Below are 12,522 nucleotides of genomic sequence, written 5' to 3'. Positions count from 1 at the left end.
ACACTCAGTCTGTGAAATTTCTAATATAAATTAAACATATGAAAAACACACACAATAAATAAATAATCAGCAGAGGTTAGTTTGGAAAAATTAAAATGGTTAAAGGAAAAGTGCACAAAGTTAAATAATCTGACGGGTCTACTTACTATTTCCTCTGATCTGAGGTAAATATTATTTTTTTTATGAGCACTGTATATCTTGCGAGTGATTATTTGTGTACGTCCCTATGGACACATTTCCCTTAATTTCTCACTGTGGAGAAGCTGTTTTGTCAATGGATGAAAAAAAAAAACCCTTGACCTACACTATATTGTGTAATAACACCCCCATTAATCTCTTCAGCTGTGTTAAAATAGAGGATATCATTCTTCCACATGGTAATTTGGCTTTTTAATCCATTTTAGTACAAGAGTTGACCAATTTTATAGTCAGTAACTTCATGGATTTAACTTGATGGCCTGTCTATATCATCTCTGAATATTACTTAAAGGAATGATAAAACTAAACCCTGACATAATTGGCCAGCTCATTTTCTTAGAGTGTCTAGAGTTAGAGAACTAAGCCCTACATTGCTTCCTGCTCTCATGGAGTAGGTGACTGGTACTAGGTAGACCCCAGGTAATTTGCCAAACAGTTTGACTACCTACAATGCTATGACATTCCTGACACCATAACCATTACAGGGTGTTCCTTTAACCCCCTAAGGACCAAACTTCTGGAATAAAAGGGAATCATGACATGTCACACATGTCATGTGTCCTTAGGGGGTTAAGTCTCCTTCTTTTGATAAACCCTATGTTTTCCCACTAACTTACTCTTAAGAAAATGGAAAAGAAAAACACATACAAAAGAAATAATAAGCAAAACATGTTTATTTGTATGAAATGAAAGCATATCAGTCTGTGATACAGGGGTCACATTTTACAATTTCTTGCTAACTCTTTTAAAGGTGACACCACCGGCTTCGGAGATCTAAAAAAAAAAAAAAAAAAGTAAATAAGTAAATAAAAATGTTTTTAGAATTTAAGTTACTCTCTGGCAATTTTAAGGTCTAGTAAACGCAAAGCTTGAATTGTGAAAGAAAAAAAAGAAGAAAATAAATCTGGAATAGTGCTATTAACCCAAGATATAACCCTTAGTGAAATAAATAATTCACATTAGATTTTGTTCACTGCAACTCCAATGACTCTCAGTCACGGAAAGCCTGGATGAGAGAGGTGGATTTACTGTCGACACCATCTACAATGTGCAGTTATTGAACCTTCTAGGGATAAGGCAATATCTTTAACCAAGATGACATGAACTACAACTCCTACCATGCCTGGCTGAGCGCAAAGGGAAACACATCCCACAGCATCTTCAGAGCTCACAAGATGAACTGGATATCTATCCTAGGATTTGGAGGATGCCACTGTGACCCTGCTCTAAGAACACCAATAACAGGGTGAGGTGCACTGCTGTACCCTTCTCTGTAACACTGGATTTTCTTAAATGCAGAATCGCTTTAATAACACTCAAATTTGAATGCAATGATTTGAAGGCAGATTCTTTTATAGGAATTCCGTCTTCTCCATTTTCCTCTTTTCAATGCTGTGCATGACTGTATAATAGAGCTTTGGAGCAATTCAGCGAGCATTAATGGATGTTTCCTTTTATCATGACGTCACAGTAAATTAAAAATCAATTTCAAATGTAATTTCAAAATAGGGGACCAGAGGATTTTTAGAGTTCTACTATTTTTGCCCTAAATTTGAAATTCCCTTTAAATTCCTGACAATTTTCACTTTAGTGAATAATCCTGACATATTAACTTTAAATATATATAGATCATTTGGAGTTCACTTTAAATTTAAACTTTAGTGAAAAAAACTTTAGTGAAACTGTGGAATAGAAAAAAACGAGATGTTCTTAAAAATCCACTAGAACAGACCTTGTTTGTTCATTAAGGTCTCTTCTAGTGGATGTCGTTGGGTACATCTTTCCTTTTTCTGTTCTTATTTGAGTGCAGGGTTGTTGGGATCGTGTTGCATTGGCTGCTACCTTATTAGCTGGTATACAGTATATGTTCTAGTGCACTCGAGTATTTTGTTTGTTTTCTAATAAATGTGGAATTTTCCCTTCATGGATTGAGCCATCATTTAAATGAAAAAAGGCCAGACACATGCAGGGAAATATTATGTTCTAATTACAGATGCAAGTGAAAATGTGTTATTAATAAAACACAAAAAATATAAACGTAGTTTATATATATATATATATATATATATATATATATATACACATATATATATATATATATATACATACATATATATATATATATATATATATATATATATACATATATATATATATATATATATATATATATATATATATATATATATACATATATATATACATATATATATATATCAACATTGCCTGCCTTTTCAGGTGTCTGATTTGTTAGGTTTTATTTCTTTTTTCAGTTTAATTCAGATGGAAATGTGTAAAACCAACAACTCACCTCCACTAGCTTTCCACCAGAAATCTCTGTGGTTTGATGGTATTTAGGGAAATCAACAACAAGTTTTCCACCGTCCAGTTTAACAGTTGTCTGCAAATGAAAGTTTATTGTTAGTGTTAGTGATCACATAAAGCTCCTACTTACACAGGATTATAATAAGCTAGATGTGAAAGAATTTCCCATTGCACTGCAGAGCAGTGATTTTCAGAGACCCAAGCTTTATTATGGCATTAGCTCTTAAACCCATTCTTCAACTATAAAATTAACTCAGTGCTCCTTCTGCAATTGTGATATAATATATAACAAGAACGTTACATGAAACCCTATCATGATACTCTCCCTAATGTCAGAGAGATCTCCAGTGCACTTAGAAAGCAGTGATACTACAGTAGACGATTTATTGTGGCCCATTGCCCGAGGATGGACTAATAATACCTGCCTGAACCAACCTGCATGACTCCATGCCAATAAAATGGCATGGGGCCACAATTTGAGTGTGAGACAGTGTGTTTTTTTAATCAGTTTAGCTATTCATCATAACTACTATTTAGCAAAATGATTATTAATTAAATCACTCATTTATTTAATGTTAATTTAGTAATGAAAATTCAAACCGGAAACATTTTGAAAAGCCAGAGCTGACTGGCTGGTTGTGAATACTATGCATGTTACCATTTAATCACCATTTACTAGTTAATCTCTGTTCCTGTGTGTCCAACTTGTCTGGTTACAACTACACGTTTGTTCGTCCACCCACTGTAAAGCGCTGCGGAATTTGTTGGCGCTATATAAATAATAACATAATAACATTATGTGAATGAAATCTTAAAACAAGGCAGTGGGGGAGAACGTTCTCCTCCCAACTGCTTACCTTGAAGAGTAGGGCAAATTAAAAGGAATACTAAAGTCACCAAGACTATTTCACTTTAATGAAGTGGTCTGGGTGCATTGTTATTAACTCTGCAATTGAAAACATTGCTGTTTTACATGAATGCTGCCATTGCATGGTCTACTTGGTTCTAGTGACTCTCTTCATGACAGCCACTATAGGTGCGTCAGCTAATGTAACTGAATCAAACACAGTTATAGATCAGAATTCCCACATTGAAAGCATTTGATTGGCACAGTATAGAGTTTTACCGCGCATGTTCACTAGCCTCTTGCTTTCCTATGATGACCGCAGCAAGACCATACAGCGTGGGAGTTAATGTAAGTAAAATTCACTTTTTTATTTTATATTGCCAGGGACCGAGGGAACCCGGCGCTGGAGACAGGTAAGTGTTTAACCCCTTCTTCCCCCTAGAGCCCGGCGGGAGGGGGGCCATGAGGGTGGGGTGGATCTATTAACACTATAGTGCCAGGAAAACGAGTTTGTTTACTTGGCACTATAGTGGTCCTTTAACATTTCCTGATCCTTTTTTTACTCACTCTGCCCTAGTACCAACCGAGGGATCTGCAATATGACATCATCTTCTCTGTAATTAGCTAGAGTTTTGAACCAAAGGCAAAGAATGACTACACCCCATGCTAGATCACTAGTGAGTGAATACTTTCTCCAAGTTGCTAATAACTGGTTAAATGCTTTGTATCTGACTGGAAGTAAATATCTTTTCTATTCTAGGCAAAATAAATCCATGCAGTGTAATTGTATGTGAAATTGGTACAGAGTTTCCGTACAATACAAATTAGGACTTTACCTATCCCTACCCCTATCCCTAATAGATTTCCTATTGATTTGTCAGTGTTCAAACAGTCTCCCATAATATTTATTTTTGGAACAGTATAAAACTCATGCTCAGGTAAAACATTTATATTGAGAGATGGTTTAAACTAAGATGTATATTGCAAATTGGATTATTTAGTAAATCCAAAGTTTACTGATTATAAAACTATATTATGGTACATTCTATCAAATCTATTTAGATGTTGCCAAGTAAGCAGTCATGCATTAATTAATGTTAGAGACAGAAAAATAGTATATGTTTTCTTGTGGTTTACATACAATGATTTACTGTAGCAATACGCTGCATTAGAAGGCCAAATATATTTTGTTTTATTCCAGTACATCAAAACAATACTACAATATTTGCAACATAATAGAAACATTTAGCGATTCTGCTGAATTAATTAGAGGTTACATTTAATAAAATGTCTCATGAATAATACAATATTATGAAAATTGATTATGACAAGTATTACTTAAGTCACATGTAATGACATGAGTAATCTTGTATAAATATGAAATGCAATTTATTAGCATCATTTAAGATCTAATTAGTTAAAATAAATTGCATTAATAAACATGATTTTGCTACTTGTAAAACATTTCCATTTGCCTCTACATATAGTAGATAAAAGCCAAATATAGTTCACATATGATTATTTCATTTTTTTAGCTACAGTAATGTATGATGTCTTTTTTTCCAAATATCTATGTTCATACCACAGATCTACAGAGTATGACATCTCCAACAATTTTAAAGGGATTTTATACCCATAATTACAAGCTTTGAAGATGAAGTAATATTGTTCTCCCTTATAAATGATAAAACAATGTATTAGGTTATGCTAAGTACCATGATGACCATGTCGGTGATTTGAAGTAGTCCTCGTGCTTGGGGTCTATATGTGGAGCATTTCACAAAGAAATGCGGCACATACAGAGATAATGCACTTTGCTGTGCGTGGTGTAACGCCGCCTCCAGCATCATCATTAGCCAACCCAGAGTGAGATTTCCAGGCTGGCGAATGTTAATTCTGTGCATAAAGTCATCTGTCATCAACACAAATAGCATGCTGGTGAAAGAAAACTAATGCAACCTACTCGTGCCACCAAAGTCCTCACTTAGACTGGCCTTGGGGACATCACTTTCCCTCCAATGAAGGAAGTAAGTCCCAAATCAGGACTGTAATCTAGTTCTGAAATTGACGTGCCTTTGTATGGAATACACTTATGTTTTTGTGCTTTGTACTGCTATTGGATATCTGGACATGTAATATTTTATACTTCTTGGACAATGCTTTTGTTATTATTATTATTATTATTATTATTATTATTATTATTATTATTATTATTTTTGTGTTTAAACATTTGGGGTTTCACAAGTCATTAAGGACCTCCAGGTTTCTGCTTTTCAGAGTCATTGGGAATTGGGAATTGTTTCCAATGCTCTGTACAAGTATTAAGCAAAGACATTTTCTGCAGACCTAGTAAACAGAAAACTCCTTACCTTGAACTTCTTGCCACCCATGGTCTCCATGTCGGCCTCCTGTCCTACGGTGAACTTGTTGGTCAGAGTGTATCCTGGGAAAATCTGTGACCAAGTAAATTCATTGCCATTCTGAACAACCTCAGTGGTGAACTTAAAGTCTCTCCCTTTCTCAATTTTATCATCAGGAATGCCTGAGTAAATTAAAAGAGTACATTTAAAAAATAAAATATATATGGAGGAAGAGATACAGCAGTTATAATGAAACACTTTAACTTTACTTTTATAATAAAAAGGAGATACTAGAAATGAAGTTGTTATTATGCAATGTAAATATGTATATATTATTGATGGTGGCTTTAACCCCTTAAGGACACATGACATGTGTGACATGTCATGATTCCCTTTTATTCCAGAAGTTTGGAATAGCAACATATTCACTAGAAATCGCTGTAGTGGTTATGACGCCAGGAATGCCCTGCCTGCTCCCATCATGTAACTAGACAAACTGTTTAGTAATGGTTTAAATTCTAACATTGGCTCTGCTGGGTTTTGCTTCCTGCCTTTGCCAGCTGGAAGTAAGGGCCAGAAAATACTGCTTGAAGCTTCCTTTAGGTATCGGAAGCTAAGATCTGCAATGCAGAGCCAGCTCATTGGCTGAGAGTCAGCTGATCATATTTAGGTAATAAGCTCACACCTGCACTATTGGGCTTAGCTTAGTGAAGGGAACTTCTGCCCGATGAACCCTAGGTAACTTGTTGACTCATTACTAAAAATGTTTCCTTAATAGGTAAACCATTAACATACAGGGGAGCTACAGGTAATGCGGTAATTAAACAGTGCATGTGTTTTATTTATATAGAGGTGATGTAACTACTTAACACGTCAAGGCTTAGGCTGCTTTACAGTAACATCGAGAATTGCTAGTCAAGTGTATTAGTTTTAAAGTGTATATTTTATTTCTATAAAACAGATGCATTTGATATTTTTTGTGCTATATTACATTAGAATAGAAGAACAGTAATTGTACAGTATATTTATTTCACATAAAGGTAACAGATATACTTATCTCTTGACAGGATGCATTACATTAGAGACGAGGGACAGAAAGTTGCAGTAGTTATATACACACAATATAACAATAGTTGTATACACATTGTAATAGTATATCTATGAGATATCAATTAAACGTATGTATATGTATGTTTGTGTGTGTATCTGTCTGTGTAATCCTATCACTTGCCTCTTCGTCTTTTGTCTCATATTGTATTAAAATGTAATATTACTCACCAATGAGCTTCATGAAGGCGTCATAGTTTTCCTGGGATTCCACTTCGTATTTTCCACTGAAGGCCATGGTGTTTCTGCTGCTGGTTTGTAGACTAGAAGTCAGGAAAGCATGCAGTGGGATAACAAGGGAATAATTCTAGACTGGAGATGCCCAGGTTTTAAACCCTGTGTCTTGTCGCTCCTCCCCCATCATTTATCAGACCACATCTCTGAATTGTACAGACAATCTGATAAGGCACTGAGAGTGGTGTAACTGACCTACAGAGAAATCACCAGGTTCAGATAGTGATAAAAGAAATCTAGATAATCAAAGACATTATCTCTGGGATGATATCACCTGGGAGTTTTGCAATCAAAAGATCTCTATCTCCTCTTGCAAGGTAATGCAAAATGTCATCATCTCCCAGAATGGAAAATTCCTCTTTAGAGTTACCTAGAGCATTAACACAATGCATGTTATGGAAGAAGAAGGATATGTAGAATGTGTTCCCTAAGTCGGGAGCTGTGGACAATTGAGAAGCATTATTTAGGCTCATATAACTGAAATAGAAAAACGGCAATGGGAACAGTGGTAATACCATACTTGGTCCATATGTTAGCTGCTTGCAGTAGAGAACTCTGATCAGATCAGTTGAGTTATTCAATCATTAGGTTTATTAAATTGGCTCTGAAGAAATGCAGATCTGCTATCTTATTTAGAACACTGGGATGACCCCAACTGGGCATTGGTTTCCCCTTTTTATATGACTGGCTAAGCTGAGAACTGCCCTACTAGGTTAAATTAGGGAGAAAATATCACCCACAATCCAGAATCAGATTATTGCAGACTTTCATGGGGATCAAAGCTTTCAGTTACTTTTTTAGATCTATGTCTTGAATTCATAGAGAGTTGTATTCTCTATATGCAACTCTTATACAAGCATACCTTGGTGTTAAACACCAAAATTATATATAAACACTCCTAAGAGTTAAATATTCATATATGTGGTGTTAGCCTTTATTAGTGTATATATATATATATATATATATATATATATATATATATATATATATGGCAAAGAGGTCAAAATATAAGAAAGTAAATAGATTGTGCAACCCTAGTGATATAAATTAAATAGAAAAACGAATACATTTAAAATGTTGAGGGGGGGGAGGGGGGTAAGTCTCAAAAGGAAGTATCCTATGTCAGAGGAGCCAATGTACCTTTAATGCGTAGTCTGAGATAAATCAGTAAATAGGTAGGTGCCTATGGTATACAGGTATACCATAGGCACCTACCTATTTACTGATTTATCTCAGTACTGAGGTCTGGGGGGGTAAAGGGATTTAAGACCATAAGGAGGGCTATGTGATTATAGCCTGTGAGTATAACTATTAAAGGGTACAAATAGTTACACAGAGCATAGTATTTGATACATTTATCTGCATCTGCTAATGAAAAGTATCGCTTCTCCAGGCACAACAGAGTTTACATCAATCGGCGCTCCCGTATGTATAGAGGTATCTGGTAGAAGTAATAACCAAGTGGGTAAATGTGCAGAGATATCAAACACACTAACCGTTCTAAGAGCAGGGCATATGGTTTGTCAAAATCTCGTAATGCTGTATATGAATGTTCACCTGTCTAGAGTGGCCGCGGCTGAGAGTCACTAATACCGCTTTCCACATAGATGTTCTAAAGCTAAACTACCCTCCTGCTGCTTCAAGGCAGATATTCCCCGCCCAGTGTCTAACTGTAGCATGAAAAGCCATCAATCCCCAGACCTGGCAGACTTCCCAGACAAACACATATTTTAAAATAAAAAAGGGTGCATCGGCAAAAAAGACTTGCTCGACGCGCATTTCGGCGTAAGTATACTTACGCCGAAACGCACGTCGAGCAAGTCTTTTTTGCCGATGCACCCTTTTTTATTTTAAAATATGTGTTTGTCTGGGTGTACACCTTTGTCAAGAGCTGCAGGGACAATGAATGCACTAAGGATATTTGAGATACTGCGTTTCGAAAGGTGACTCCCTACGATAACCAGGGGGACTTTCAGCTCACTATTATCCTTGGTACTATATGTCCATTATGGTACTCTTCCCAGAAAACGTATAACACTAGATGCAGTTAGAAGAATTTATTCAATAGAAAAAAATATATTTTAAAGCAAACAGGGGAAAGCACCACGATGGACATACAGTACCCAGGAAGGTAGTGAGCTAAAAGCCCCCTGGGATATTGCAGGGAGTCACCTTTCAAAACGCAGTATATCAAATATCCTGTGAGTGCATTCCCTGTCTCTGCAGTAGCACTGATTGTAAAAAGTATTATGCAAAGGTTGTGTTTTATGTTTATTTAGAAATAAGCTTAATCATTCTATCTATCTTTTTATCTATCTATCGGTTTGCAGCAAAGTTCTCTACCTCAGTAACCCCAGTCTAACAGTCATCTGGGGTGCACCACTCTTCCCCTAAGTAGCCTGGGGGAGCACTCTCAGCTGCCTGATGTAAATTAAAAAGTTTAAAAAAATACACTAATACTTCCCTGACCCCTCCACCAACTGTAGAGTTTCATGGCTACGCATCTGAGGCTTCAGCCCCCAAACCTTGTGAGTGTGGGATGCATTGTATGTTTCAGTGTGTGTTTGTGTGAGTACGGATGCATTCTGTGCATGTGTGTTTCTGTGTATATGTAAGGATGCATTGTGTATGTGTGTAGTGTGAAAGAGAGGGTTTGTGGGGTAGGATAGGGGCTGAGAGGGGAGCAGCTCTTTATTTTTATTATTATACTTATTTTGTTAATATCATTTTTTTTGTATATATTTTCTTTACGTTTTGTGTCTTACACTCCCCTTTAGTGTATATATTACAAACCCCTTGTGTGTCTCTTATCTCCCCTCTTATTGTGTGTCTCCTACATCCTCCCAACCCCTTTATGTGTCTTACTCCCCCAAGCCCCTTTGTGTCCTACTCTTCCCAGCTCCTTGGTGTGTCTCTTTTCCCCCCAGGCTCCTCTATGTGTCTCCCTCACAAGCGACTCTGTCTGTCTCTCTCCTGAGCCCCTCTGTGTGTCTCTGTCTCCTCTACCAGCCCTTCCTCAGCCTTTCTGTGTATCTTACACTCACCCTGTCCCTTAATAATCTCTTCTACTTCCCCCAACCCTTAGTGGTCTAAACTCCACTTCTCCCCCTGTCCCTTAGAGTTCTCCCATCCTGTCCCTTAAAACTCTCCCCTCCTGTCCCTTAGTGTTCTCAACTCCCATTCCTTAGCTGTGTGCTGTGCGCTTCCCTCCTGCCGAGTCACTCGAAACTTGCACCCCCCGGGCCGGTGCGCCCTGAGCGACTGCCTAAATCGCCTATAGAACGCGCCGGCCCTGGTGCCATACTCCTAGTGTGCAGTCAGGAAAGAAAAATGGCTGCCACATTATCTCTGTTGATCACCCTGGCTACAGTTTCAAGCTGTTAATGTTTAGCATTTTTATTAAAGGGCTGATTATAAGAGTATCATTACATCACTGCACATATGGAAATACAGTCTACACTCTCAACTCTAGGTATTTTGTCTGCAGGGGATACAGTGGTATACCTTCCAATCCTTGCATTCAATGACAATGCTTTGGACAACTAAAATCCTGTTTACTTCCAGGCAGTGTTTATAACTGTATATATTATTTTCAGGAAAGTCAGACTACTTTTTAAATGGTCACTCTAAGCACCATAACCACTGCAGCACACTGTCCTTGGCCACCATCCCCACTGTTAAGAATCAAACCATTTCTGAATAGTTTGACATTTACCATTTACCACAGACTCCCTCCATGGTCAAGCCCCCTGTACAAATATTGCTAATGCAAAAAAGTTCACCTTCCTCATTAGAAGTATCAGTTTTGACCAACTTTGGCCAGAATCCCCTGGCTTAGGAGTATTACTTGACTCTCTCAGGAAATTAATTCTGTCCAAAAGCAAACATAATTGATATTGCTATTGCCGAAGCAGGAACTTCCACGAAAGCAAAATCTATAAAGAGGGGCAGGAGTGTGGGATCCTGGGTTTCAGGTAAATATCAAACAGGTTTGTAAAGTTTGGCTCTTAACAATGGGACAGTATTAGGGGACTCCTGGCACCATAACCTTGACGACAGTGGTTTTAATACTTAAAGTGCCCCTCTAAGTAGTTGCTAAGGCAAGAGTCATGAACTTTTTCTTATATCTGACATCTGCTCTATTTGGCTAAGGGTAATGAACTCTTTATAGCTAGGAAGGTTGAGGATTTAGGATTTTTGCCAATGCCTTTACCGTAGTACCTTCCCATCCAAGCTTATCATTTAACAATAAGGGAAGTTCTTAACCCATAACCAAGCAATAACCTCTAGGTTCTTGTGTGGAAATGATAAGGAGGATTATATGTTTTAAAATAATACTACACTTAACAATGATTTATGGCTTTCCACCAGGCATCAAGGTGCATTTCATAAACTCTTTTATGTAGTGCCTTGCTCAGCTCATAATTTAACTCTTTAATTACAAAAGTGGGAAAGACACTGATGAAGAACCTGAGGCCAGTAGTTATTCTAACCATTCTAAAATGGTTAGAATACTTACATGGGGAGTGGCTAGGACAATCATGACATCGAAATCACTACAGCAAGCTGTAGTTGTTATGATGCTTGAAGTGTGGCTAACATCTCAGTGTAGTGGTTATGGTGTTTCCAAAAAAACTGCCTACCAGTTTGAACAGAACCAATACTGATATTATGAAAGTTCAAATTTTGTATAATCAAAGTGGTTAAAGAGAGCATGTAGTTTATGGGTGCTGGGTAGAGCCCCAGTTTTCATCAAACTGCTCCCAAATGGCATGACAAAAAATAGCAGTTGTTGCCCAAAGACTGAGCTGTAGTGGTTATAGTTCTTCTAGCTCCCTTGTATACCTTTATAGTTTTTCTAGCTCCCAAAAAACACAGTAATCTCTATGGAAGAAGTTGTGACTGTCTGCCTCTTTCTTACCTTTTGTTACAAAATGGAGTCACATCTGCTAAGTAGTGACTTACAGTATACATTTCATTTAAATCTTATTAACAAAATGTCTGACAAGGTTTGACAAGTTTATTTAATTCCATCTTCATACTTCTCTTCTTTTTTAAAAAAAAATACGCTGTGTAAATGCTGGTCATATTTATTGCACAGAAATACTTTGTCCACACATTTACCATTGCAGGCACTCCTGGAGCACATTTTTGCTACCTGTGTACAGCATTTTACATTATTGTCATTCATTTGTTAGTACAGTATTATACTTCCAACATGTCCCTGTTTAGGAGATATAGTCTGTACTTTGGGCCCAAATCCCATTGTCCCTCTTTCTGTCCTAATGTCTCTCTTTTCCAGGTGCTCCATATTATTGGTGTGTCTGAGTGTATAACAGAGCTCCACAGCAATAATATTCACAGTAATATGTCTTACATGTGTTTAGAAATCAATCTGCGTAAATAAGAGACACTGTTCTATACACACACTACACACACACACACTGCACC

At 37.0% G+C, this 12,522-nt stretch overlaps 1 protein-coding gene across 1 annotated transcript; it reads right to left on the bottom strand.

Moving 5' to 3' along the window:
- Positions 1–898: 898 nt before the first annotated feature.
- On the bottom strand, positions 899–7,121 carry LOC134600965 (gastrotropin-like). Its single transcript, XM_063445356.1, has 4 exons — positions 7,009–7,121; positions 5,740–5,912; positions 2,510–2,599; positions 899–972 (listed from the first exon to the last, which is right to left on the bottom strand). The coding sequence occupies exons 1-4, from the start codon at positions 7,073–7,075 to the stop codon at positions 922–924; spliced, it is 381 nt and encodes a 126-aa protein (XP_063301426.1). The 5' UTR covers positions 7,076–7,121; the 3' UTR covers positions 899–921.
- Positions 7,122–12,522: the final 5,401 nt, after the last annotated feature.

The sequence above is a fragment of the Pelobates fuscus genome, chromosome 3 (genome assembly GCF_036172605.1).
Source record: "Pelobates fuscus isolate aPelFus1 chromosome 3, aPelFus1.pri, whole genome shotgun sequence".
Classification (NCBI taxonomy): domain Eukaryota; kingdom Metazoa; phylum Chordata; class Amphibia; order Anura; family Pelobatidae; genus Pelobates; species Pelobates fuscus.
Note: the sequence above shows the minus strand (reverse complement) of the source record. Positions and strands in the feature narration are given on the sequence as shown.

What these genes read in the sequence shown, in the direction of transcription:
- LOC134600965 (XM_063445356.1), bottom strand. Translation starts at nt 7,075, where the DNA reads ATGGCCTTCAGTGGAAAATACGAAGTGGAATCCCAGGAAAACTATGAC. An exon ending in TGGGTGGCAAGAAGTTCAAG is followed by an intron (nt 2,600 to 5,739) that starts GTAAGGAGTTTT and finishes TTTCATTTGCAG; the next exon opens with ACAACTGTTAAACTGGACGG. An exon ending in CTGGTGGAAAGCTAGTGGAG is followed by an intron (nt 973 to 2,509) that starts GTGAGTTGTTGG and finishes TTTTTTTTTTAG; the next exon opens with ATCTCCGAAGCCGGTGGTGT.